Source organism: Pogoniulus pusillus, chromosome Z, assembly GCF_015220805.1.
Source record: "Pogoniulus pusillus isolate bPogPus1 chromosome Z, bPogPus1.pri, whole genome shotgun sequence".
NCBI lineage: Eukaryota > Metazoa > Chordata > Aves > Piciformes > Lybiidae > Pogoniulus > Pogoniulus pusillus.
In genome coordinates, this window is record NC_087309.1 from 102,284,481 (window position 1) to 102,311,939 (window position 27,459).

The 27,459-nt window shown below is 47.7% G+C and overlaps 2 protein-coding genes across 5 annotated transcripts in view; one reads left to right on the top strand and one right to left on the bottom strand.

Annotated features, from left to right (window-relative positions):
- ECPAS (Ecm29 proteasome adaptor and scaffold) overlaps nt 1-6,555 on the top strand; it is a 67,637-nt gene extending 61,082 nt beyond the window's left edge. For all 3 annotated transcript variants that reach the window (XM_064176418.1, XM_064176417.1, XM_064176419.1), the window contains 4 exons: nt 1,449-1,554; nt 1,711-1,799; nt 2,485-2,556; nt 3,618-6,555. In XM_064176418.1, coding sequence (XP_064032488.1) covers nt 1,449-1,554; nt 1,711-1,799; nt 2,485-2,556; nt 3,618-3,757 — 407 coding nt within the window. In that variant the 3' untranslated portion in view covers nt 3,758-6,555. The remainder of the gene's footprint in view (nt 1-1,448; nt 1,555-1,710; nt 1,800-2,484; nt 2,557-3,617) is intronic.
- Nucleotides 6,556-19,537: 12,982 nt separating this feature from the next.
- Nucleotides 19,538-23,979, bottom strand: TOPORS (TOP1 binding arginine/serine rich protein, E3 ubiquitin ligase). 2 transcript variants are annotated; one of them, XM_064140191.1, is made up of 2 exons: nt 23,679-23,979; nt 19,538-22,628 (listed from the first exon to the last, which is right to left on the bottom strand). In XM_064140191.1, the coding sequence occupies exons 1-2, from the start codon at nt 23,844-23,846 to the stop codon at nt 19,632-19,634; spliced, it is 3,165 nt and encodes a 1,054-aa protein (XP_063996261.1). In that variant the 5' UTR covers nt 23,847-23,979; the 3' UTR covers nt 19,538-19,631. The 2 variants fall into 2 exon arrangements, with proteins under 2 accessions (XP_063996261.1, XP_063996262.1); XM_064140192.1 differs by lacking the exon at nt 23,679-23,979 and adding an exon at nt 23,311-23,506.
- Between the last annotated feature and the right edge of the window lie 3,480 nt (nt 23,980-27,459).

The following is a 27,459-nucleotide window of genomic DNA, read 5'->3' on the forward strand; positions in this document are numbered from 1 at the left end:
TGAGGGCATCGAGTCAGTCATCAGCAAGTTTGCAGATGACACCAAGCTGGGGGCAGATGTGGCTGCGTTGGAGGGCAGAAGGGCTCTGCATCGGGACCTTGACTGCCTGGACAGATGGGCAGAGTCCAATGGGATGGGGTTCAATAGCTCGAAGTGCAGGGTGCTGCACTTTGGCCACAACAACCCCATGGAGAGATACAGGCTGGGGTGGGAGTGGCTGGAGAGCAGCCAGACAGAGAGGGATCTGGGGGTACTGATTGATACCAGCCTGAACATGAGCCAGCAGTGTGCCCAGGTGGCCAAGAGAGCCAGTGGCATCCTGGCCTGCATCAGGAATGGTGTGGTCAGCAGGAGCAGGGAGGTCATTCTGCCCCTGTACTCTGCACTGGTTAGACCACACATTGAGTACTGTGTTCAGTTCTGGGCCCCGCAGTTTAGGAGGGACATTGAGATGCTTGAAAGTGTCCAGAGAACGGCAACGAGGCTGGTGAGAGGCCTTGAGCACAGCCCTAGGAGGAGAGGCTGAGGGAGCTGGGATTGTTTAGCCTGGAGAAGAGGAGGCTCAGGGGTGACCTTATTGCTGTCTACAACTACCTGAGGGGTGGTTGTGGCCAGGAGGAGGTTGCTCTCTTCTCTCAGGTGGCCAGCGCCAGAACGAGAGGACACAGCCTCAGGCTGCGCCAGGGGAGATTTAGGCTCAAGGTGAGGAGAAAGTTCTTCACTGAGAGAGTCATTGGACACTGGAATGGGCTGCCTGGGGAGGTGGTGGAGTCGCCGTCCCTGGGGCTGTTCAAGGCAAGGTTGGATGTGGCACTTGGTGCCATGGTCTAGCCTTGAGCTCTGTGGTGAAGGGTTGGACTTGATGATCTCTGAGGTCTCTTCCAACCCTGATAATACTGTGATACTGTGTGATCTCACCACCTGCATCTTGCAAGTTCTTCAGTGAGAGAGCTGCCCCAACAGCTTTCCACAGATTAGGCCATCCCTGGGAAGTTCCTTTACTGTTGCCTTCAGTTCTGAGTTGTGAATTTGCTCTCTGGGGCAGATTTACAATAAGTTATTGGGGGAGGGATCCACTCCAACCTGTAACAACTTCACTAACTGTTCTAAGACATGCAGGGTGCCTGAGGTGGCTTGTCTGATCAAAAGCAGCCTAGTTCTGCTGCGTGCATTTATATTTATATCAGAGCTGGTGCAAGGTGGAGGACCTGAGTATATCTAAAAAAACAAAAGTTTGCCTTTGGCTAAAGGTGTGATGCAGATGCTTATGTTCCAGGCTAAAGGTGTGATGCAGATGCTAATGAGGATGTTGATAGGGATGAAGATTTTTGAGGCCACTTGTTAACTAGCTTGATGTCATTTGGAGAGGAACAAAAGGAGACAAAGCAGGAGGTGTTTCCTTCTGGCTTTCCCTGCAGTAACACAATCACATCCTGATTCTTGTGTAGGTTGCTACCGCCAAGAGTTTTGCAAGTTAATGTGCGACCGCCTGAAACTCAGCACATGGAAGGTGCAGCTTGGAGTGCTACAAGCCATGAATGCCTACTTTCAAGGGTAATTCTCCTTTCTGAAACTCAGCTTGATAATGTTTTTCTTTGTTACTTCAAACTGTTTAATTAAATCGAGGATGACATTGGATTCTCAAAGGAAGTTAATCAGACTTCAGTCCCAGTGATGCAGGGTGTGTGACAGTGCTTTTGTGTTTGACAGGCTAATGCTGTTTGATGCGGAATACTCAGACCCTGGGGCTTTGACAGAAATACTGTTGGAAACCTGTTCGTCTATCACTCATTCTTTAGGTAAATAGACTTTTCCTGGTCTGTGGTTGATGATGGGTTGCTTGCTAGAGCATTCCTCCTCTGGAGATTGGCAGGTAAAGGGAGTGCAGAGCAGGCATCAGCTGTCAGATGTTAACATTTTCCCATTCCTTGCACTGTGCTGTGATAATTCTGACACTGGTTCAAGACATTACTAGAGAATTAAATTCCTCTGGTGCAGAAGACCTTAGAAGGAGGAGAGGCAGGCAGACAGCAGTCTGTGTAAGCACTCAGGAGTGCAAATTGAAAACAGTAATTTTCCTCATGCTGAGAATGGGCCTCATCTAATTAAGCTACTACTGACTTGAACACAAGTTTTTCTCCTCCACAGTACAGACCTTAAACACTTAAATTTGTATGGTTTGTAACCATTGAAGCTCACCAAAAAGATCAGTCATGTTATACACAACGGTTCCCTTCCCACACATGTAAGGAGCAGCTCTGGTAATAGCAGAGGGAGGCAATGCACAAGGTTTAGTCAGCCTCTAGTTGGTCACCTGGCATTGCAGTATGCCCAGTTGGGGAGCAGTGCAGGCTGGTAGCGTGAGCTCAGTGAGCTGTGCTAACTGAAGTGGCCTGGAAACCACAGTTGCTGTGTGTACAGTCAGTGTGCCTTTGGTTCTCAGTGTGTTTGTGAGGTTTTTTTGTTTGTTTTTAAATCCTTTAGAAAACAAAAGCTACACATCCATAAGAACAGAAGCTTTGTCTGTGATACAGCTGCTGCTCACCAAGCTGCAAGGTGAGACTTCTTGCTTGCTGCCTGGCAGATTACTGTTGGGTACATAAGGCACTTGCCTGGGTGGAACCTTGGGAAGATGGTGTTACTTTCTGCTTGGAGCACTGTCTGATTTTGGAGTGGTTAGGACTTGAGAGTTCTGTGCTTGGTGGCCTGGGAAACATGAAGAGGCTTGAAGTAACTTTGGATAAAGTCAAGGTCTAAGCTACTGTTGGATACATCTTGGGAGCTAAAAATGTCTGTTGGGGAGGTTCAGGGAGAGAATACAGGACCGAATGTGGAGTCACATTCTGTGTTAATGCAAGCTCGTGCAAACACGGAATGGTAGGGGCTGGAAAGAGGGACCTCAGGAGGTCATCTAGTCCGACCTCCTTGCTAAACCAGGTCCACCTAGAGTAGGTTGCACTGGAACATAACCAGGTGGGTTTTGCAACCCACAGCCTCTCTGGGCAGCTTGTTCCAGTGCTCCATCACCCTCAGTGTAGGGAATTTTTCTCATGTTTAGGTGGATTTTCTTGTGTTTTACTTGGTGCCCATTGCCCCTTGTCTTAAGCCTCTTAGAGAGGAGAGGTCCTGTTGTGCAGAAGACTAATTGTTTCCCTTTCATTGCCAAGCTTATTTCCTCATGGATAATTTAAGATCTAAGCTTTGCAGGACTTGCCTCAGAGAATGACCCTGCTTATGTCTTAAGATCACATGTGTCTGCAGTTGTTCTGAGACAGATCTTTCCTTTGGGTTTGTTTCTGTTACCTACTCCCTGCTACCATAGTGTAGCAAAAATCTTCATTTGTTATGTGAGCCAGTTGTGAAGTGTGAAACATATGGTTCTTTAGGCCCTTGCTTTCCCATTACAGGCTCAGACAACAAAGCCTCATCCAAAGAGGCCTGTCTCCCTGTGCAGGAGGCAGCACATGCCCCTCAGTGTCCACCTGTACTTGCCCTCTCCTGGAAGACTGAAATGTCGAGGCAGTCACCCTTTCAGCCTGTCTGGGGATGGAGATGGCCTTCTGGGGTGGTTTTGGCATTCCATTACTCACATCCTGTGCCTCTCTGTCTTCACACAGAATGTCAGCAGTGGGAAAGCCTGACACCTGAGAGCAGAGAGCACCTCATCCGTTCGTTGTCTACGATGGCATCAGACAGCAGAGCTGAGCTACAGGAGAAGGCATTTATATTGAAGAAAACACTTGAAAATCTTGACTAAGCTGTAAAACACAAACTATGAAGTGCCATGTAAAACAAAAACAAAAGAGTGCAGTGGTCTGAAAACTGAGTGGGAAAAGATTACTCTGTAGCATGCATCATTCCTGGCCAAAATAAAATTGCCTTAAATTCTTTTCCCCATTAATGTTATTTTTAGTCTTTTGAGCTGATGGTTAGTTGTTTTATCAGTAAATACCTCTAACAGTCTGCCCTAGAATGTTTGTAACTGTGCAGCATAAAAAACGTTGAGGGCAAGATGCTTATTTAATTTGTTTTTAATCGGCAAAAGAATGTTACTCAGATCCTGTGTGTCCCTCAAAGGAATTGTTGAAAAGCCACCAGCACAGGAAGTGAAAAGCATCTTTGATTTTCACTTGTGTCATGTCTGGGCATTGTTAACCTGGTGTCGGAGCAGTAAACCTTTGGGACTCTGCAGTAGCACTAGTGTTTGTTACCTATAGAGTGAGATGCTTCCTCTGGTGAAGCCTGTGTTAAACTCCTGTGGCTTCCCAGGGGCAGGGTTTCACCTGACACCCACCTCTGTTTCTCCTGCTTGCTCCTCCCTTGTAGCCTGTTTTCTGTGAGTTATGAAAGGCAGAGCACTGTTAACTTGCGCTCCTTCCTTCTCTGACCTCAGCATGGATTGACCGAGACTATGCCTTCCCCAGCTAGCAACCTCGGCCTCCCAAACTTTAGATGAGAACTTTTGTCCTCAAAGGATGCACAAGAGAGCACTTTACCGAGCTGTGTGGGACAAAGTTGGGCTTAGTTAATGCCCAGGTGGAACACTGCTCTTCTCAAAATTGTTTTGCATGGACACTCCTCAGCTGCAGGAAGACAAAAACAAACAAACAAAAACCACAAAGGAAAACAATCTTTTCTAGATATGTTTTTGAAGAGTGTTCAAAGTTTGCAATGAAATGTTTTTTTTTTTAATAGTGGTAATGTTTTATTCCCTTCCTGTTGGTATCCCTGTTCTTGCTTTGGAGACCTGTAACGATTTAGACTTGTCAATATTTGTAAGGAACTGAACCATCTGTCATTTCTTAGCAGCCCAAGTCATGCTGGTTTCTAGCAGATACTTTTTAATTTGCACTTAAGAGGAAAGATTATACCTACATTAATGTGGAGTAAAATTGCTGTATGATGATGTGGCCATGCTGCCTGTCTCCTTCTTTTGCCCTCCTCGGATACAAGTCAAACCTGACCACTCTAGCAACAGACTTTTAACAGTGTAAAGTTAGCACTGCACCATAATCTGACCAGTACGTGTACAGCTTTTTGGGGATAAATGCTTTGCTGATGGTGAAATGAAATCATTAGTGTGGGTGATACCATGTCCATGGCTTTCAGCTTAGGAAGGCTTGTTTGTTTTCTTACAGCCTGTAGGTCCTTTCAGATTTCACCTGTTAGGGAGAAGGTTGCATGGATAACGTATTTCCCCATGCCCATCTGTTTGGAATCAGGTATGCAGTACCTACTTTTCCCTCAGGTGCCACTTCCCATTCAGTGTTCTCTGGTACTGTAACAGTCTTCTTGTTGGGCTCGCTCTCCACAGGAAGGGAGGGATGTGACTTGTACACACCTGGTAAGAAACTGTCAGTGGGGAATGGGCAGAGCTGTCCCACTGTGGCTCTTGTGTAGCAGAAACCTCAGCGAGCACTACTGCATTGTACACTAGGTCTGGTCAGTGGGCAACCTCTTGGTGCTGGGAGCTGGTGCTATAACATTTTGATTTACACCTTGTTGCAGGGAGCTGCTCTTTGCTTACTTGTAGTTTGAACTATTGAGCACAGTGTACATTTGAAAATTTTATGGGGCAAATCACTGCAGTATCCTTGGAAACTTGCTTACCATGACGTGCAGTGTCATGGGTGCTCATTGTTTGGGTTTTGGTTTTTGGTTTTTTTTGTTATTGGGTGAGTATTACCAGTGATGCTTTGCTGTAGCAGTTTCATTGTCTGACTTGGGTTGGGTTTTTTTTTTGTGGTTTTGTTTTTTTTTTCATAATGGTGAGTGACAGCAACATTAAAGCAAAAGCCTCTGTGACTCTGGTGGTGTGAGTTCTCACTGTGGACTGGAGCTTTCAGAGGCAATGCCTAATATGGTCAACTGACTGTACTTAGAGTAACTGTAACCATTGTCAATAGCAACCAGAACTTCTCTATTGGGGATTTACACTAGAGGGAAGAGCGTATTCTAGGAACTCTACAAAGAGCTGGCTGAAACAACTGGCCAAGAACATTAGGAAGGTTAGAGATGGTATAACACGTTCTGAATTCACAAAGCAATATGTCTTTCTTGTGATTACAGAACAGATTCAGAGCTCCTCTCTAAAGCATGTGCCTATACACAAAACCTACCTGTACAAAAGTTAATTCAGTCAGAGGTTTGATTTCTACCCCCCTCGCATTTGTAAACTTGACAGGATTGATAAATAAACAGATAAATAACTAGATGTGGCCTTCCTAGAGTTTTTCCTCTAAAGGTGATTGCACTATGTAAAACACACTGTACTTTGCCCAGCGTGGGCATTCCTTGTGCTGCTGCGATGCTTTGTATACCTGGAGTGCAGTGCGCAGACATGGCTCTAGCACTTGCCGTCTGACCCTACAAGCTGTTGCTTAAATGGATGTATATTGAGGAAAGTTTTCTAATGTTGCAAGATCTCCATCCAATTCACTGCGATCTGTACTGTCCAACTATGTGAATGGTCTGACTGAAAGAAAACCATCCTGCTTACCAAAAAAAAAAACAAAGAGAAAAGGTAAATAAAAGCTGCATGTCCTGTTCTTTGAAGTGGCTGGTAGTGTTTTGTTCTCTCACTGCAAGTATTTCAGTTCTTGCAGTCACAACTCCAGGTGCACCTTTGTGCTTTGCTCTGCAGTGACCACTCTGGCCAGCAGCTGGGCAGACGGATGACAGTGTCCAGTGAGGAGGAGCAGTGTGAATTTAATATTTAAGCCAGCAGCTTGGTTTCCTGCAGCCGGGCAGCAGATACATAGACAAAAAAGAGTATATATACACTTTATATATATATTCCAGGTATATATTAAATATATATGGAAATTGAGGCTATGAGATTGAGAAATTAGTATTATTTAAATCTTCAAACTATTCCAGATATGGACACATGCTCTCCAACCAAGTCTCAATTAAACTTTTTCTAAATCTGAAAAAGAAAGGGGGAACTTCTTCCTAACATCTAGTTTAAATCTCCCCTCTTCCAGTTTAAACCCATTACACTTCATCCTGTCATTGCAAGACCTCCTTGTAAATAGTCCTGCCTCAGCCCCGCTGTGACCCCCTTCAGATACTGGAGATTTTAAGTTTTTAAGGCAAGGCTGGATGAGGCTTTGAGGAACTTGATCTGGTGTGAGGCATCCCTGCCCATGGCAGGGGGGATGGAGCCAGATGATCCTTGGGGTCCCTTCCAGCCCTGGCAATTCTATGATTCCATGATTCTGTCTTTGCATACCGATGTATAATCGACACTATGCAGGTTAAAATAGATCTTGTTGGACTGAAGAAACACTCTTAGCATCTAACTTAGAGATACCAGTCATTTGGGACAACATTGACAAGCAAATGTCCAAACTCAAGTCTTCACCTTTGGTTTGTGTGGTTTTGTTTGGGTTTTGGTTGTTTTGGTTTTTTTCTTAATTTGGGAGGAATTTTAACCGGAAAGATGAATTTCCCTTCGTTCTCAGAGACCAAACTAACACGCTGGCCAAATATTAAGATGAAACCAAGAAAGCAGAAGAAAAAGGCACAAACCAGAAACTTGCTTTAGAAATGTGATTTCATTATTGAAATATTTCTGTGCAAGTTCCTAGAAAATATTAATGACAAATTTGTAACAATAGAAACTAAGTTCTCAAGTAATTCCTTTCTTTTGAAATCTAGAAGCCTGGATCTACTTCTGTACTTTGTGCTGCTACCAACCCTGCAGAAGTACTGCCTCAACTGCTAAAACTTCAGGACTTTTAAAATTACCTTAGCTTGGTTTGAGATTTTTTTGTTTTGGTTTTCTTAAAAAGTCACTCTGTTGAACATGGTAAAGATATATATAGGCTCACCAGCTAGTGATGGTGATCTGGCAGTGTTCAAATCACAGAATTATTGAGGCTGGAATAGACCTCTAAGATCATTAAGTCCAGCCTACGCCCTAACATCACCACATTGACCAGACCATGTCACTGAGTACCACATCCAATCTTTCCTCAAATACCTCCATGAACAGTGACTTCACCACCTCCCTGAGCAGTCCATTCCAGTGTCTATTTACCCTTTCTGTGAGGAAGTGCTTCCTAACATCTAACCTAAACCTCCCCTGGCACAGCCTCAGGCCATGGCCTCTCATCACAACTTGCCTAAGAGAACAGCCTGACCCCCACCTTACTACCACTTCCCTTCAGTAGTAGAATGTGATAAGGTCCCCCCATGAGTCTCCTCCAGGCCAAGTAACTCCAACTCTCTCAGCCTCTCCTCATAAAGACTTTACCACCAGCCCTCTCACTAGCATTCATTGCTCTCTGGACCCACTCTAGCATCTGAATATCCTTATTGCAATGAGGGGCCTGGAACTGCACAGAGTGCTCAAGGTGAGGCCTCACCAATGCCAAGCACAGGGGCAGAATTACATCCCTAGTCCTGCTGGCCATACTATTCCTGATAGAGGCCAAGATGCTTTTGGCCTTCTATGCCACCTGGGCACACTGCTGGTTCATGATCAGCTGTCAACTAGCACTCCCAGGTCCCTCTCTGCCAGAGGACTTTGTTTCTTGTCAGAATTATCAAAGGTAATAGAAACAGTTGCTTTAGTAATTCCAGTTCATCCGTTTTAATAAGCCAGGTCTTGCAAGTTGGAAGCTTGCACCTAAATTCTGCACCAAGTAACTGTTGTTGTTGAAAGAAATGCATAGCACAGCTTCAGTGTGCTGCTGGAGGTTTTGCATAGATTGATTTACAAAATGCAGATGCTGCTGTAGGTTTAAGAGTTTATGTGAGACACTGGCACATGGAAGCTGTGAGGTGCTGCTGTTGCAAAACCACAGGCAGTGTGACTCGAGCTTTTTGTGAGCCAGCTAATTGTTTCTGCTTGAGGTATCTGACAAAAACCTGAGGTTTAGAAAATAAAAAGAGAAAATACTAATTTTTTTTTTTAAAGAAACAAAACCAACACCATCATGCAGCCTAGTTCAGTCACAAGCATTTACTATTAATAATGCAGTTCAGGAAGTGATGGATTTATGTCTATGTCTAATATTCTAGCAATGGATTTATCTACATGTCTAATATTCTAAGCTGTATCCTTCTGAGCTACTGTGGTATACTCAGGAAACTGTAGTTCAATGACAGCAAAAATGACAGACCCTAGTTTATGTAGTGCAAAACCAAATAAAACAAACTTTTTTTATAAAAGCAGCATTTCAGGTCTCTCCTGTTGGGATACTTCCCAAGACCATAATGTGAAACACTGCAAACAGAGGAAATACTTGGAGCAAATGCTCTCCTCCTCCTTATCTGTGACAGAGTGGTAATTCTAAGTATGAAACAGATGGAGTCCAAGATACTGGACTTGCCACTAGCATTTAAGCCAGTAATAGCATAGAAAAATGGGTCAAAGTCACAAACTTCCATCCTCTGACCATAGGACTTAAATCCTTCAGGCACAACTAACTTGAGGCACATCTTTGATGTATTCCTGAGAGACCAGGCACAGTATGGAGCACTGTGCATGAGGCATGTTCAAGGAGCACTGAGAAGGAGCCCTATGTACTTCATCAGGAGAAAAAAAGAAGTAATTCTGTATGCCAAACAAGCACTGGACACAGAAGAGCACAAAGAGCATACATGCTTTGTACAATAAACCCTTAATGCACTTGCACATGGAAAATTCCAAGCAGACTCCAGACCCAGCAGGCATCCCAACAACAACCTGCACTTCATCCTCCAGCAATGCCACTTTCACAGCCTGCCTCGCTGTGAGTCATCGAGTCAGTCATCAGCAAGTTTGCAGATGACACTAAGCTGGGGGCAGATGTGACTGAGCTGGAGGGCAGAAGGGCTCTGCAGCGGGACCTTGACCGCCTGGACAGATGGGCAGAGGCCAATGGGATGGGGTTCAATAGCTCAAAGTGCAGGGTGCTGCACTTTGGCCACAACAACCCCATGCAGAGATACAGGCTGGGGTCGGAGTGGCTGGAGAGCAGCCAGACAGAGAGGGATCTGGGGGTGCTGATTGATACCCGCCTGAACATGAGCCAGCAGTGTGCCCAGGTGGCCAAGAGAGCCAGTGGCATCCTGGCCTGCATCAGGAATGGTGTGGTCAGCAGGAGCAGGGAGGTCATTCTGCCCCTGTACTCTGCACTGGTCAGACCACACCTTGAGTACTGCGTTCAGTTCTGGGCCCCCCAGTTTAGGAAGGACACTGAGATGCTTGAGCGTGTCCAGAGAAGGGCGACGAGGCTGGTGAGAGGCCTCGAGCACAGCCCTACGAGGAGAGGCTTAGGGAGCTGGGGTTGTTTAGCCTGGAGAAGAGGAGGCTCAGGGGTGACCTTATTGCTGTCTACAACTACCTGAAGGGTGGTTGTGGCCAGGAGGAGGTTGCTCTCTTCTCTCAGGTGGCCAGCTCCAGAACAAGAGGACACAGCCTCAGGCTGCGCCAGGGGAAATTTCGGCTCGAGGTGAGGAGAAAGTTCTTCACTGAGAGAGTCATTGGACACTGGAATGGGCTGCCTGGGGAGGTGGTGGAGTCGTCGTCCCTGGGGCAGTTCAAGGCAAGGTTGGATGTGGCACTTGGTGCCATGGTCTAGCCTTGGGCACTGTGGTAAAGGGTTGGACTTGATGATCTGTGAGGTCTCTTCCAACCTTGGTGATACTGTGATACTGTATGAAGACTGTGGCACAACCCTGGTTGCTTCTTAGTCCACCTGTGAGCGAGGGAAGAGGGAAGGAGGAAAGCGGAAAGGAGACAAGCAAGCACTGAAGAGGAAAGGCCCCTTCAGTTTTGAGGGGCACAGAGGGATGGAGGCTAAGGTGGTGTGGGAGTGACAGGGTGGGTTTGCTAGGGGAAAAGAAGGGAGCTGCAGTCCTCGTCCCTGAGAGCAGAACATGGCGGGGACTTGCTGCCGGGAGCTGTAGCTGTGCAGGAGCGGTGGGAGTGGGTGCAGGCACTTGGGCTTTACTGTGGGGCTGTGTACCACCCTTAAACGACGTTAAAATTAAGAAAGTGTAGTTCTGTACTTCAGCCCCTCCCTACAGCTGTCAGTGCCTGTTCAGCAGTCTGTAGTCACTCAGAGAGGTGTTTATATTCGAGCAGAATAAAAACAACTTCAGATCTGTGAGCGCCTGTGGCTGGAAGAGCAGCAGCAGTCCAGGGCTGCACTGCTCAGCGTGGAGAAGCTGCGTCTGCTGGCAGCATTTACTCTTCTTGGCAGTGCTGTAAGCCAGGCCATAAAAGCAGGGAGGAGGATGCTGTGCCTTGCAGCAGGGTTGCAGTGTTGTGCAGTGACCGGGACACGGTGCTAGACTGTGGTCTGGGGAGCTGCTCTAACACTCGCTGTGCTGAACTGCCCATCTCATCGGCTACGGTTATTGCTATAACTTGAAATAATTAGACGGCAGGGGAAATTCTGAGTGTCTGCTCACCTCGGGGATGACGCTGAATGCAGCTCGATCTGCTTAAGGCATTGCTGGGACAAGCACTTGACCATGTCCTCTCAGCTGTTCATTTGGTAACATCTGGACACTACTGAGGAAATCAATGTTGAGGGATGGGGAGAATCAGGCTGGCCCCGCACGACTGTACAGCTGTCATTAAATACACTTTCTACCTGGCAAATGGAGCATCTTTCCAAATGATCATTTAAAATAATCTTTGATAGGAAAAAAAACACAAAAACCAAAACAACCCAAACCCAAAAAGTCCGATCGGTGGCGAAGAGGCTTGCGAGTGTCCTGCCTGAAGGCGAGATCCTGGTGAGACTCCCTGAGAGGCGGCTGCTTGGACTGCGCTGCAGGTGGCGCCTGGGTAGCTCTCCAAAGGACCAAAACGCTCAGCGTGCAGCAGATGGAGCTGGTGGCTGACTAGCCAGGACTCTACCAGGTCCAGCTGCAGCTTTCCTGTCCAGGCCAGCTACATCCTGAATAAGAAAATGGACATAAAGAAGAAGCACTTCTAATGCGAGAGGCTTTTCTCTATAAAGACAACAGTGTATGTTCTCTGCTTGCATGTGATCTGTGTGAGAGTGATAATGTCACCCTTCCGTAAGTGATTGTGTAAAAGCTTTGACTTCATAGACCTCTTCAGGCTATTGTATGATAGAATGGCCAGATGATCTTTATGGGCCTCAATATGGGTCTTTTGAAGGATGGGTTTGTCAAGCTCTGAATATATATATGTAAATAGTAAGGAACTGTTTAGTGAAGAGTGATTATGCTGCCTGCTAGAAAGAGCATGTTTGGCCCAAGGATGTTATAAAGGTATTAAAAATTAAAACTGAACAGCAGGATGAAGATCAGGACGGGAGGAGCACTAAGGGAAATAAGTGGGATCCTTTAAATTATCTTCCTCCTGCATCCCCCCCTCTACCACCTCTCCTGCTGATGGCATCTCCCTTGGTGCTGCCCATTGGACCCCCTTCTAATCCGGATCCAGGAGTGAAACCAAGATGCAAAAAGGGAGAGTGGAAGAAAAGTTAGGTTGTTAAAACTAGAACAGGAGGCAGATGATAGTTCAGAGAGTGAGGGGAAATCACAGGAGGCTCCTGCGGGAATCACCCAACTATATCCTCTAAGGGAGGTGCTGCTGGGAGGAAATCAAGGGGGAATAGGCTTATATGAATGTTCCTTTGAACTCCAGAGAGGTACAGGCACTGAAGAAAGAGATGAGAAAACTTCTAGAAGATCTTCTAGGAGTATCAGAGAGGTCCAACTAGTTTCAGGGACCAAATATTTACACAGGGGAAGAAACGCAGTCCACCATGGGGATTCTCTTCACCTCAGAAGAGAGACAAATGATCAAAACAGCCAGAATGAGAATCTGGGAGAGGGAGAATCAGCAGGGACCCCTGGGGGATCAAAAAATGCCAGTTGTTAATCTAATTGGAATCACAACCAAGCGGCCAACCGGCAACAAATGGCAGCTTATAAAACATTGATGGTAAGAGGAATAAAAGAAGCAGTCCCTCAGGGACAGAATACTGCTAAAGCATTTAACACTAATCAAGAAAAGGATGGATCTCCCATACACTGGCTAGAGAGTCTTGAAAAGGATATGCAACAGTACTCAAGGTTAGACCCAAACTCCCCAGCAGGCGAGGCAGTGTTCAAGGTAAATTTTGTCAGTCACTCCAACTGGGACATCAGACAAAAGTTACAGAAATTGGAAGGGTGCAGGAAAGAAGTTTACAGGAATTATTAAGAGAAGCACAGAAGGTGTATGTTAAGAGGGATGAAGAAAAAGCAAAGAATAAAGCCAAGATCTTTGTGGTGGCAGTCATGGAGACCCAGTAGCCAGGGCTGCCAGGGAAAGCACAGCTGTATCCAAAGAATGGTAGGAGTGGCTCACGAATGAGTACTGCAAATGTGCAAGCTGGGGAATGCTTTTACTGTGGAAGGAGAGGACACCTAAAGAGGGACTATCTTAAATGACAAGATATGAAGATGTTCCAAGAGGCAGAACAAGATTAGGGGGGTCAGGGGCTCTTCCTCCTGGGAGTAAATGACAAGGCTGAGCCCTTGATAAAAGTAAAAATTGGACTCCATGAGGAGGAACATGAGCTTTTAGTAGATACTGGAGCAGAAAGATCAAGCACTACACAGATACCACAGGGGTGTGAAGAAGGAAAGGAGACTGTAAGGGTAGTCAGGGCTAGCAGGGAAAGACTTTGAAGTACCAGTTACTAAAAAGGTAAGGATCAGGACTGGGGAGGCGACTGTTGTGCAAGATCTGCTCTTTGTACCTGAGGCAGGATGGAACTTATTAAGCAGAGATCTCCAGGTCCAGCTGCAAATTGGAGTGGTTCCCACAGAAAACGAAATGGTAGTGAAAGTAGTGAAGTTAACAACTGAAGATGAGAAATGAATAAACCCAGGGGTGTGGGCCACAGATGGTAATTTTGGAAAACTACATATCATAGAACCAACTAAAATAAGGATCACAGATCCAGACCGCCCGATAAGGGTAAAGCAGTATCCCATCTCATCTGAAGGGAGGAGGGGGCTAAAGCCCATAACAGAGAAATGAGTCAAGGAAGAGACCCTAGAACCTTGCATGCCAGTACCTAATAGCCCCATATTCACGGTAAGGAAAGGGGATGGCACCTACAGACTGGCACAAGACTTAGGTGCTGTAAAGCAGAGAGCAGTCACCCGGCTCTCGGTGGCGTCAAATCCCTACACTCTCTTGAGTCATCATATCCCCAAAATATACCTGGTATAGTGTGATAGACCTGAAGGATGCATTTTGGGCTTGTCCATTGGACAAAGAAAGCAGGAATATTTTTGCATTTGAGTGGGAGGATCCAGACACTCAGAGGAAACAACAATTATGGTGGGCCCCAGGAGAGGCAGAGGGCAAAGCCAGGTTGGCGCACTCACTTGGCTAAGACCCACCACCAAATGCAGCAAAAAGCAGAAGGTATGGACTTACCTAGACTACTTACATAGACTACCTTCTTGATCTGGCCCAGGCTGAGGGTGCACTGACTGCCTTCTGCTGCTTCAAATTGCCCTGCCAGCTGTTGCTCATGTGTGGTGTTGGTTGGATCACAGCAGCTCTGCAGCCTCCTCAGCACCTGATGCTGTGTCCTACCAAGAGAGTTCAAGTGCCTGAGTTTTCTTGGTGCTGGCAACAGGAAAGCAAAGAAAATCCCAGAAAGCAGTGAGAGGGAGGAGGAAAGGGCCTGCCAAAGGGTCTCCTTGAAGGCTGAGACATGGCAGCAGAAGCAGCCCTGTGGGACAGCCATGCTTAAGTGAATATTTTGCCCATCTGCCTGTCTCCCTTGGCTCCACACAGGGATGCTGCCCCCACTCCATGAACTCCCTTCAGCTCTGCTCTCCACAGACAACCAGCACAACTCAAGTTTGCACAGGGTATCTGAAGGAGGCTATTGGAGAAGATGGAGAAACGGTCTGGGTGTGTTCAGTGGTGCCCACAGCCACAGCACAGCAACTGTATGGCCCTGCAGCACTCCCACCAGGCAAACCACTGTGCAAATGCAGCACTCCCCATCGACGTCCACATTTACTGGAGCTTGCATGCTCTGCATGTGTGCACTCAGAGGAGCCCTCGAACAGGGCAGTGTTCCACAGTGACTTCCAGAGGTGTCTGGGACTGCTGTTCACAGAGTCATCTCTCACACTGCTGCGTGATGTTTTGCTGTTCCTGAGATGTATCTTCCTAAAAGTGACACAACGGCGGCTAATGGGCTCAGCTGTATCCTGCAGTTCACTGTTTGTGGAACGGGTAGGAACCATCCGTGTGTCCTGTTCTCACACATGGCATCCCTGCCACCCACCTCTGCCAAATCCTGGACACCGGCACACAAACCAGCAGAAAAGTGCCAGAAGTTTCGCACAACAGCCCGAATTAATAGTGTTCAGTACGGCAAGACAGAAGTTAAAGTGCCAGCCTCCAAAATCACAGCCGTCCCTGCAGCTTTCTCACCATCTCTGCCAGGAGCAAACACAGCCATGCTTTTGCTGTGGAAAATCGGCAGCCACCACAAGATGGTAGCACAGACAGCATTCAGCAGCACCAAGCATGAAATCTCATCTCACTATCTGCAGACGCTCTGTAAAGCACTGGTGGAGTCATGTCCAAACCGTCCAACATCTGCTTTAGAGGAGTCTGTTGGGTTCCCAGCACTGCCTTTTCCATTCAGTCTTTGGACCTAGAACAACAGCAGAACATGGCTTTCATGAGACACCCCAAGCCAAAAGAGAAATGTTCTGTTGCCAAACAGTGTTCACGTTTAGAGTCAGAAGAAGGGAAAACAAACAAACAAACAAACATCTGATTGCTGTATTCAGGTTACGGCAGAGCTCACTTTGCGTTGCTGCGAGTCCTGCTGAGTTTCTTACAGACAGGGCAATTGCTCCTCTGTCTGAGGAGAACAACCCTCATAAAAAAAAACACTTTCTGGCTTTTGGGTTGGGCTCCATTTTTGCTGTTTGTTTTAAACAAAAGGTTAAAATACTCTGTGGATGTATGTCACATACTACAGGGCTGCAGGGTGGCTTTATGGAATTACAACTTGCTAACAGTCCTCTGAGAAACTTCTGAGGAAGTGATGTACTAGTGATAGTCTCTCAGCTTTGACTGAACACTGCTGTACACGGTCAAAGGTCTGACACATTTACAGGCGTCTTTAGCACACACAAATCACTTCAGGAGGTTTTGTTCTCAGGGGAAAAACATTGTTCAGAGAAATTCACCCTTTTAAGAAGTATTGCATGCAAAGTGTGCTACATATTTTATTTTGAGACATGACAGCAAGAGGACCTGTTGACAAGTCTCTTTGGCAGTCTTAGGAACAATGGTTTCCTTTCAGGACACTTTACAAAAGAAATAGTTGGGGGGGAGGCAGTGGCAGATGAATACCATTAGTGGCCAAGGGAGGGGCAGCAGATGCCATTTCTCCGGACTTCTCCAACACCTTCAACACGGTCCTCTATAATATCCTTCTCGCTAAATGGGAGAGGTATGGGCATGATGGGTGAATGGTTTGGAGAGTAATGAATTAGCTGGATGGTCACATCCCGAGGATAGTGGTGTCCCCACTCAGTGGGCAAGGAGCTGAGGTCATTCAGCCTGAAGAAAAGGCTCCAGGGACATCTTACAGCAGCCTTTCATCACCTGACAGGGGCCTACATGAATGCTGCAAAGGGACTGTTTTCAAAGGCCTGTAGTGACAGGATGAGGGACAATGGTTTGAAATTAGAGAAGATTTAGATTGGATGTTAGGAACAAGTTCTTTACCATGAGGTTGATGGAACACTGGAACAGGTTGCTTAGGGAAGTAGTTGAGATATTCAAGGTGATACTCCACAAGGCCCTGAGCAACCTGATTTAGTGGAGGATGTCCTTGCTCGCTGCAAGGTTGGACTAGATGACCTTTGGAGGTCCCTTCCAACCAAAACCATTCTATGATTCTGTGTGAATCTTCGTAATGCCGAGATGGTAACCACAGTTACATCTTGAGGGTTTTGAGACAAAACAGGCCATGCCCCTTGTCAGTCACAGACATGCTGTCAATGGCAAGATGTCCAGATGATGTCCCTCAGGGGACAGGAACCAGTATGTTTGATGTCTTCATCAATGATATAGGGGGATTATGTGCACCCTCAACATGTTTGCAGATCACGCCAAGCTGAGTGATGTGCTTGACACACCTGAGGGATGATATGCTATTTTTTTCTGCCAAGATTACAAGTTTTCTGGCAGGACCTGTGACCCAGGGTGGGACCCACAGTGGTGCAGTTTACTGTTGGAAGGATTGCACTCTGTAGAAAAGACCCATGTTAGAGCAGAGGAACTGTGCAAGAAGGAAGGAGGAACAGAGACAAGAGCATTATGGCATGACCATAACCCCCTTCCTCATCCCCTTGCCCTTTTTGAGGAGGAGGCGTTAGAACAATCAGTGAAGGCACAATGTTGAGCCTAAGAAGGGATGGATGGGAAGGTGGATTTACTTTTGTCTTTGTTTCTCGTTATCCATTTTTAATCGGCAATAAATTAACTTCCTCTCAGTATATTTGGCCCATGACAGTAACTGTGATCACCCTCTCCTCATCTCAATCCACAAGCTTTCCCATCTTACTTTCTCCCACATCACCTAGAGGAGGGTGACAGACCATCTGATGGGTAGCTGGTAGGCAACTAGCCAAGGTCACACCTACAACTCATGGAGGTAGTAACACAGGAGAGACAGAAGGCAACTTCCTGGTTCAGCCCCCAAAGCTGTGCATACAGAGGAGGAACAAACCTGAAAAACAAGACCCTGTCCGAGCCTTGTGTGCTGCAAATACATGCAGGACATCTAGGGTGAGCTAAGTTGGGTTACTATTGTCTAAAGCAAGGATGTCAGGAGGAGCTGCTCTATTGTCAAGGCTACAGACAAGACAGATGTCTTCAAGTATGTAGTGGTAATGCATACAGAAGGTAGAGCTCCTCAAGACCTGCACAGCTACAGAACATCAGGTAGAAGACACAGACTGCACAAAGGAAAGACAAAGAGGAGATGTGGGGGGAAAAAAAGTCTCCCAACCATTAGAAGTAGCAGCACAGGAGACCATCCAGCTTTGTGCATATGGCTGGGACTGGATGACCTGCAAAGGCCCCTTCCATCCTGGAGTACTCCTATCAGCACCAGTATTGAGGGTAGCAATGAATAAATGATAGCTGAAAGGCCACAGATCTTGTAGAACAGTGGATGAGTGACTGCAGGAAGACCACAAGTCTAGAGAACCAGGAGATATAAAAAGCCTCAAAAGAGGTCTATCCATCTCGCTAAACCTGCCATATAAATCTTACAAAGTGGTTATACATTAACTACAGATGAACTCTGTGCAAATTATGCTCATTATAATGTGATGAACATCTCAGCAACACCTCCTCACTTAAGATAGCCACCTTCTCAAAGACTTCTGTGCTAGAGCACGTGTCCCAATTTCTTTGAACACCATATCCTTGAACTGAAGCAAGGAATGGACTGACCAATAAAATAATATTAATATATATTAAATGGGAAGGATTTACTGATCCAAGATGTATAAATGACGACAGATTGCTGTGCTCTGGTGCTCAGAATCACAGAATCATTGGGGCCAGAAAAGACCTCTGAGATCATCAATTCCAGCCCATAACCCAACACCATGACATCAGCTAAAGCATGCCACCAAGTGGCACATCCAATCTTTTCTTAAAGCTCTCCTGCGATGATGACTCCACCACTTCCCTGGGCAGTCCATTCCAGTGCCTAACCTCTTTCTTGAGGAAGTGCTTTCTAATATCCAACCTAAGCCTCTCCTGGTGCAGCTTCATGTCATGCTCTCTTGTTGGTACTAGTTGTCTGGGAGAAGAGCCCAACCCCAACCTGACTACAACTTCCCTTTAAGTAGTTGTAGAGAGTGATAAAGTCCCCCGTAAGTCTCCTCTTCTCCAGGCTGAACAACCCCAGCTGCTTCAGCCTTTTCTCCCCCCTTGCTTGCCCATATTTGCAATGAAGTGTAATAAATCCACTATACCTTGGCCCTGTGTGCACACTGGTGTTAAGCACACTGGGCAAATGACCCCACCTGAAGGACACCACCAACAGCCCATAGTCTATACTGGGAAGACATCCAAATCCTAAAGATAAATGTTCTGTTGGCAAAATATACATTCCACTCCTTCAATCCGAAAAAAGGAAAAGCATGACTTACTTCTGTATTCATGTTACAGTAGAGCTCACTTTATGTTGCTGGGAGTCCTGCTGAATTGCTTATGAACCAAGCAGTTGTTCCTCTAAGAAGAGCAACCCTCATAAAACGCATTTTTCTGGCTTTGTATCTGGGCACTCTTTCTGCCATTTGCTTTAAACAAAAGTTTGAAATATATGGGAAGTTTGATATATATGGATATATATATCACACACTGCAACCCTGTAGAATGGCTTTATGGAATTACAACTTGCTAAGAATCTTCTGAGAAAGTGGTGTACCAGCAATAGTCTGTCTGCTTTGACTGAACAGTGCCGTACACATTCAAAGATCTGACACATTTCCAGACATCTTTAACATACACAAATCACATGGGGTGGTTTTATTGTCAAGAGCAAAAACACTGGTAAATTCACAATTTTAATAAATTCTCTTTGGAAAATGTGCTACATTTTTTCTTCTGGGAAATCAAACCAAGAGGATCTGCTGACAAGTCTTTTTGGCAGTCGCAGGATCAGTGGTTGTCTCTCTGGACATTCTACTAATGAACCTGTGGGTGAGGGCAGTGGACTGGAAGGTGTTGCTGGTGCTTCTTGAGCACAGCTGGTCACAGTTTCTGAGTGAGGGGTGCTACTGCTGGTATTGGCTGTGATGGGACTCTGATCAGTTGCTGTGTCTTGACGCTGGACATCAGCACTTTTGTGGTCACCATCTGAATCTGCTCTTGTTGGAATGCTGGTTTTGGCTGCTTCTCCAGTTTCCTCACCAACTCTGTAAACATCTTCACACTCTGTCCTTGTTTGACAAAAAGATGGGGACTCATTTTCCTTCTCATTTACCTCAGTTGTGCCTGTCCAGGCAACACTACTGTCACATTCCATACTTTCTGGCTCCTTGCTGCTATCACTATCAATTGTAATCACCACTGGAGAAGAATGTGCCGAGTTACTTGTATGGTGTTTCCGGTGCTTCTTCTTATGCTTCTTCTTCTTCTTTTTCAGATGCCTTGTTGTATCTGTGGATTTTCCTTCATAGACTATTTCCACACTCGGGCTCCTCACTCTTTTCTTCTTTTTCTTACGCTTCATCTCGCTGCTTGCTCGATTGTCTGAAAGGATATCTTCATTTCTGTAGCAGTCACCGGACTTGGAGAAACTTTTCTTGGGATCATTTTGTCTTTCTAAACTTGTGGTCTCTGTTAGTGTATTCTCTAAGTGTCGCGTTTTGTACTTCCTTTTTCCACCAGGCTTTTCATATTTTGTTCTGTCAGTTCCTGCAGAAGGGGTCCTTGATCTGTTGCTCGACCGACTCCTTGACCTGCATCTTTCATAACAGTAGTAGTGTCTCTCGTGGAGTCCCCTCTGGCTATGTGGATCTGTCCTTTCAATAAATGATCGTATCCTGTATTCTGGGCTAGCAGATTGCCTTGAGTAGAGAGCATCAGAGTGAGTCCTTCTCCTGGAGGGCTCATAGCTCTCTCTGTACACCTTTCTACTGCAGAAAGCATATCCCCACTGGTATCTACTTTGATAATGGTCTCTTACGTAATAGCGATCACTGTCTCTGCTTCTTGATCTCCTTTTGCAATGGCCTTTGCTACGTGATCGTGATCTGCTTACTTCTCTGGATGGAGTGCTCTCAAGACTCAGAGAGCCTCTCTGGCTTTTTAGGAAGGCTCTGGTGTCATGAGGCCTTGACTTCTTGCTGCTTCTTTTGCTTCTATGTTTGCTACTATCTCTGCTTCTCGACCGTCTCCTTTTAGATTGGCTTTTGCAGCGATGCTCCCTCCTATCCCGATGGCCATGACTGTCTCGACTGTTCCGTGAACAGGATTGTGGGCTCTTGGGCTTTCCCTTTCTAGACAATCTGTGTGTCCAAGGGGAACATGCTGCGTCACTACCTGGGGAGGGGCTCCAGCTCAAATCCTGTGGAGACAGGTCTTTCACCTTACACTTGTTATTTTCATCATCTTTTGTCTCTGCCTTTTGAACTGCAAGAGATGAGCAGCTCCTACAACTACCTGCATCCTCTTTATACGTGGGGGAATGCGGTGATAAACTCCTGCTTGGTTCACTATCACTCCAGCTGCGACACTGGATTGGCTCCTGTGTCTTCGTATCATCTCTTTTCTCTTCTCCGGTGGACTCCTCAGAATCAGAGGACAGCTCAACCACTTCTGGTGTCCTTTCTGCTAAGGGCTTAACATAGCCAACAATAACACAATTGTCTGAGGAAGACTCACTGTCATTTGAGTCAGCATCAGCCTGTAACTGAGTTTGCAGTTTGGCTCTTCGACTGTTTGCAGCAGAGTCCTCATCAGAACTTTCTGATGTCTCCAGAGGAGAAGCTACAGTTGTACGAACCTCTTCTGAAATGAAATAGGAAGGCCCTGGAGTTTCATCATCCCAAGGGGCTTGACTAAGACCAGTCATAGACAAACTGTTATCTGGCCCTTGAGAATATGCCACATCTGGAGATATTGTAATAATTGATGAGTCTGAGTGGCTTCCTTCATCGTATGATGGAGCAGGACAGTCATAATTGGCATGTTGATCATACGCTTCTAAGTTAAAAGGACAACGGGCAAAACTGATGAACTCATGTAAGAAATGCTCAGTGCGATTCAGCAAAAATGGCTTTAAATCATCGGCAAAGGCCTTACTTTCCAGGTCATACCGAGTCACGTTACTCATAATAAGGTGCTGTACAATATTGACCAAAGATCCGTGGGCACCAAACAAGACTGTAAGTTCTCGCTTTAGCCAAGGAACCAATCGGTGGAGGCAGGCAGGGTTGCGTCGGAAAAACTCTGCTGAGATGTCTCGATAGCGGCCACCATCCTGAATGCTACGGATACGCGTGCCAGTCCGGTACAGCGCTCTGCGGAAGTTGATCATGTCCTCCTCCTGGATCTGCCGCATGGCTCTGCCCTCTGCACTGGCCCTCCTCCTGGAGGCCAGCCTCCTGATCATCCGCTGAATCTCTCCCTCTCGCTGCCGCACCGGTTCGTTCGACAGCCCTTCAAACAGTATCCCATTATCTGGGGGGGACAGCGTCCTTCGGGAGGGGGAACGGGCCATGCGGCGTTCCCTTGTCAGGGTGGTCCGGTAGCGAAACCTCTGGCCATCAGGGCTGGCAAAGGATCTGTGCTCTGAGGGGCTGAGTATGTACTCCTTAAAGTCATCTTCAGCACGAATTGTATGGAAAATGGAAAAAAAAGGTTGCTTGCAGAGAGGGCATTCTGCTTTGTTTTTGGACCACTCCTGGACACAGCGGAAACAGAACCTATGCAAGCAACGATCCAGATATGCAACATTATCAAATCTATCCAAGCAGATGGGGCATTTAGAGTCTGGAGATGCATCTGTTGGCAGCTTGCTGGTGCTGGCTTTTGGTGAAAAGTTGCCACCTTCTGAAAACTCCTTATCTCCTGAAGCCATGTTCTGCAGAACCGAGAGAAAAAAGACCATTGCTATCTCGGAGAGCCAAAAATGTTAAACTCAAAACACAGAAACCTGTACTAGTCACCTTTAAGATTGCAAATCCCAGTACTAACGCCAAGAGAACACTGAATCAAGAGGCAGCACAACCTAATGACTTTCCTTGGTCTCTTCACAGTAAGACCTGGCACTTTGTTTTAAACAGCAATGAATCATGCTGGCCTTTACTGAAGTAACAGGCAAGACTATCTGCTCAGCTCGTAGATACAGTGGCTTTGACATAGTCGGTATTATAGTTACTGTGGTATCCTCTGAATACACACTCCAAAAAAGACCAGAATTCGCATATGAGAACAGTTATTTCTGTCCCTTAAGAACAAAAGTCAGAACAAGTAACCACACTCAAACTAAACTACCAGTTTCCAAGTGCTGCTGGACCTGTCTTGCTTCAGCACCCTCTGCCGGTATTTTGCTGGGCACTCATGCTAGACCACATACAGCATCTTAGACCAGACAACCTCCGGGGACGCATTCCAGCCTAAATTAATCTTCATTTTTATGACTGAAGCAGAAATAGCTAGGTGTCATGCCTACACCTGTCCTCAGCCACATGCTGCCTTTGTATCTAACCGTGGTTTGTGATAAATCTATCTATTTTCAAGTTATTTTAGGTATCAGCATTCACCTTAGGCTACCGTACTGCTTCAAACCTTCCAAGCCACCTTTTGCAGCAAGCCAAAGAGCCAGTCGCGATGCCTGGTGCCCGGGCAAGACGAGAACTCTGCAGACTACCGACTCACACGCGCGCCCCGACGCCCAAGTGCAGTGCCGCCGCCGAGGGGACGCGCACTTCAGCGGTGCACGTCAGAATCGCAGCCTCGGCGCGTCACTAACAACCGGGGGGCGGGGCAGGGGTTCACGTCCCACTTGGCTCGACACCGCCCCCTGACAGGCGCCCCCCCGCCCCGTCTCGGCTCGGGACACCGGCCAGGCACCCGCCGTCATCCATGAGAGAAGCCTGGCCCCACCCTCGGCCCCAGAGCCCACACTCACCGCTGCCGAGCTCTCGCTTCCCGTGCGGGCTGAGGCCGCGGCCTCCTTCAGCCTGTGGCGCGTCCAGCAGCGTCCAGAGCCGCCAGTCTCCCGCCGCTCCTCCTCGGGCGGCCGGCGGCGGCGGCGGCGGCGGGCGCCCTCCGCCAGGCGCCGTAACGGCTCTGCCATGGGCGGCGGTGACAGCGGCGCCGGCGTTGCTACGGGAACGGCAGCCCCTCGACTCCAGCCGCCAGCGCCGGGTAGCCGCGCTGCCCGCCGGGAGCAGAACACGGGCGCCGTTGGCGCCGTCACTTCCGCCCCATGCGGCGGTCTCTTCCCGGCGGGCGGAAGCGGCGGGGGTGGCGCTGGGATGGATCCGCCGAGGAGGCGAAGTCCGCGACCGCTCTGCAGCCTGGTGCGTGGGCCCGGGCGGGGCTGGCGGAGCCGAGCTCGGGTGTGCTGCCGGGGGCGGGGCGGGCGCGGAGCGGCGCCTGGGCATGCCGCTGAGGGTGGAGCTAGGTTCGAGGCGGCTTGACCTGGAGGGCAGGTTTGCCGCCCGGGGTCAGGGGTGAATTGGGCTTGGCGTAGTTCCTGGGGCACACAGTGGGCACCGAGACCCAGGGGGTAACGGCGGTTTTGGTGCTGCTGCTGCCGCCAATGCACTGTGTTTTGCCCCGCAGGTAGTGGCAGTCGTGGTGGTGCTTTCCTGGGCGTTCGTCCTCTACGGGGCACGAGTGACTGCCCAGAGGCAGCTCAGGAGCGGTCTCTTCGCTCAAGGGCTGCCTTAGGCAATGCAGAGCCTGTGGGTTACCACCTGGCGCTTGGCGTTGCCTCCGAGAGTACGGAGGGATCCAGTAGAAGACTGGAAGCCCTCTGATCAGCTGGGCAAATAAAGTATAAAAGCATTTTGTAACGAGAAGGTAAATAAAGGAGAAACTGTTAGGAGGAACGAAAAAGGGATCTTCAGTTTGTACTAGTGCGAGAGACACAATAACCATGTATGTGAAAAAAGGGCACTGACACAGCCATGTGTGCAGCCCCAGGGCCTGTGTGTGGCACTGCTGGGACTCGCGTGAAACGAGCACAGCCAGCCGTGTCCCTTTGCTGCTGGTGAGGCTTGTAGGTCCACACATGGGTTTACAGGTACCCTGAGAGGAGAAGGGCACAGCCCTTCCATCTGGTAACCCTGCCCCATATTCTGAGCCTTCTTTACTCCCTTCTCTGTCAGCTGGGCCAGCTTTCCATGGACTTGCAAAAGGCACACACACATGCATTGGCCCTCAACAAGCACTCTGCACCCATGGATCCCAGCATCAGCTAATGCCAGGCAGGCTTGAACTCAGGGTCTCCTACTTGGCAGCTAGTATTGGAATGGGCTGCCCAGGGAGGTGGTGGAGTCACCATCCCTGGAGGTCTTCAAGAAGAAACTTGACGAGGCACTTGGTGCCATGGTCTAGTTGACTGGATGGGGCTGGGGGACAGGTTGGACTGGATGATTTTGGAGGTCTCTTCCAACCTGGTTGATTCTATGATTCCACGATTCTAATACATCCTGAAGCTTAAGAGGTTACATCCTGTTCAGAAAATCATGTCAGGTTCACAAAGGAGATGAATCCTATAAAAGAAATCATCTTCATTTGAATAAAGGTAGCATCCACAAGCCATATCGCTGTAGTGTCTCTCAAAATGTTGCTGGAGGATGCAGCCTTTTTTTATACTAATTTCCTGACCACATGACCCTTTTTTCCTCCAACTGTCTGAGGTGCTAGGAAGGTACAGACTTTCTGATCTGCCTACTACATATTCCCCCTTAACATGTCCACCCCCTAGAATCATGCATCATATGTCTCATTAAGAGAAGTGCATATGTCTCATTAAGAGATGTTCATATGTCTTAGTAAGCCTGTGCACTTTTTGGAGGTTTAGACTGTACTTGGTTTTGCCAGAGATTTTCACAGTTTGGTTGAGTTCTCCATTTTTCTGGAACCTCACTGGTGTCTCAGGTTCTCTAGCCACATGGCTCTGTTTGCAAAAGCCATATGCATCTACGTTGCAGCAAACCTTCATAAAGACCTGGACTTCTATACTGCTATCAATCCCTGCCCCCAGCACTTTCCCCTGGTGTTTTGGGGATGTGCAATCACTTCTGCTCCCCTGCAGGCAGCACCAGGCATGTGGCCTGTCACTGACAGTCCTGCAGAAGCTGCACCTTAGGCTGGAGTTGAGGCCCTTGCTGTCACCTCTGCCTTTTGCTGCCCTTTGGCACTCTTGATTGCTTGCATGATATGAAAGATCAGTGATTGCTTGCATGATGTGAAAGATCAGTGTTCATATTTGTCCTGCTCTGTTGACTTCCTAAATTCTGTGTACGTGTCAGGCAGGGAGAGATACGTTTGAGTCCATCTCTGGAACTCCTGAGTTACAAAAATGGGAGGTAGAAGATGGAAGGTGCCCCAGGCTCTTCACATGGGGACTTTTGTTTATGAGTTGGAAAGAAGCAATTCAGAAGTGTCATGGAGGCACCAACATAACAAACAGCAATAGCCACCTGAAGATGATAGACTACTGCAATTCCTCAGCACTCCTTCCGACACAAACTCCAGGTTAGGACGTAAGTGTGCTGCTGTACAATGAGTTAAGCTGTTCAAGCAGGTGAACCAAAATGTGCACTCATAAAGGGAAGATCTCACTGTGGGTACCCAAAATAGAAACACCAAAGGTAGGGCGAGGACTCCTTAGATGAGGTCCCAGTCTAAGGGGAGAGGATCTGAATGCCAGGGTGCTTGCTGCATGGAGACAACTGTCTCCATAGCACAACTCAATTTATACCATGTTGCCAGTATGCTGTGGTCGATTTCTTAATTAGTTGGAGGGCTGAGTCCTCCAAGAACACAAGGCAAGCTCAGAGTTTCTGAGCCCAGAGGGCCAGTTAATGTCTTCAAGGTGTCAAACAGACACTAGCTCCTAGCAAGCCTTTGCTTGGTGTCTGTTGGGCTTTTGTGTTTGTTAGGGCACTGGATCCATTTGACTTCCTGCCACGGGAAGTTAAATGGATCTGTTTTGCAGTGCTGGTTTTCTACACATCTGGGAAGAACAGAAGCCTTCTGTCTCCATTCCCATAGCCTGCACAGACTGGCAGCACCTCAACCCACCCTGAGAAGCCAAGAAAAAGCCTTCCCCTGGTGAGGCCTGAAGAGATCTCTGGTGTCCCTTAATCAGCAGTGGTGGTTTTCTACACCTGCAGCTTTGTGGGAATGAGAACATGGAGGGTCCTTGGTCTCATGTCTTCTTGAGCAGCAGTCACAGCACCTGCAGTGCCCAAGCCATTGACAGTGGGACCCACCAGTCCCCAGAGGAGGACAACCCTTAGCCCTTTCTCTGGCTCACCCTGGCACCAGCAATGATGCCTTCGGCAGGGCTGCAACACCTCCTCTGAGAAAGGTCATCAGGAATCTCAGGCTGTGGCCTCTCGCCGTCAGATTCTCTGCCCTCTTTTCAAGGGCCACCACTGGCATGCACCCGGAGCTGTAGGTGGGCAGGGTCACTGCAGGGTTTTGAGTTTCTCTGCTCTGTTGCAAACCTTCTAAGTGCCACCATTCAGAGACCACCACTGGCATGCGCCCGGAGCTGTAGGTGGGTAGGGTCACTGCAGGGTTTTGCGTTTCTCTGCTCTGTTGCAAACCTTCTAAGTGCCACCATTCAGAGACCACCACTGCCATGCACCCGGAGCTGTAGGTGGGTAGGGTCACTGCAGGGTTTTGCGTTTCTCTGCTCTGCTGCAAGCCGCCGAAGTGCCGTTTTG

Excerpts from the sequence above, each read along its gene's own strand:
- TOPORS (XM_064140191.1), bottom strand. The coding sequence starts at position 23,846 with ATGGCAGAGCCGTTACGGCGCCTGGCGGAGGGCGCCCGCCGCCGCCGC. Across the intron at positions 22,629-23,678 it reads GAAGCGAGAGCTCGGCAGCG|AACATGGCTTCAGGAGATAA; the intron begins GTGAGTGTGGGC and ends TCGGTTCTGCAG.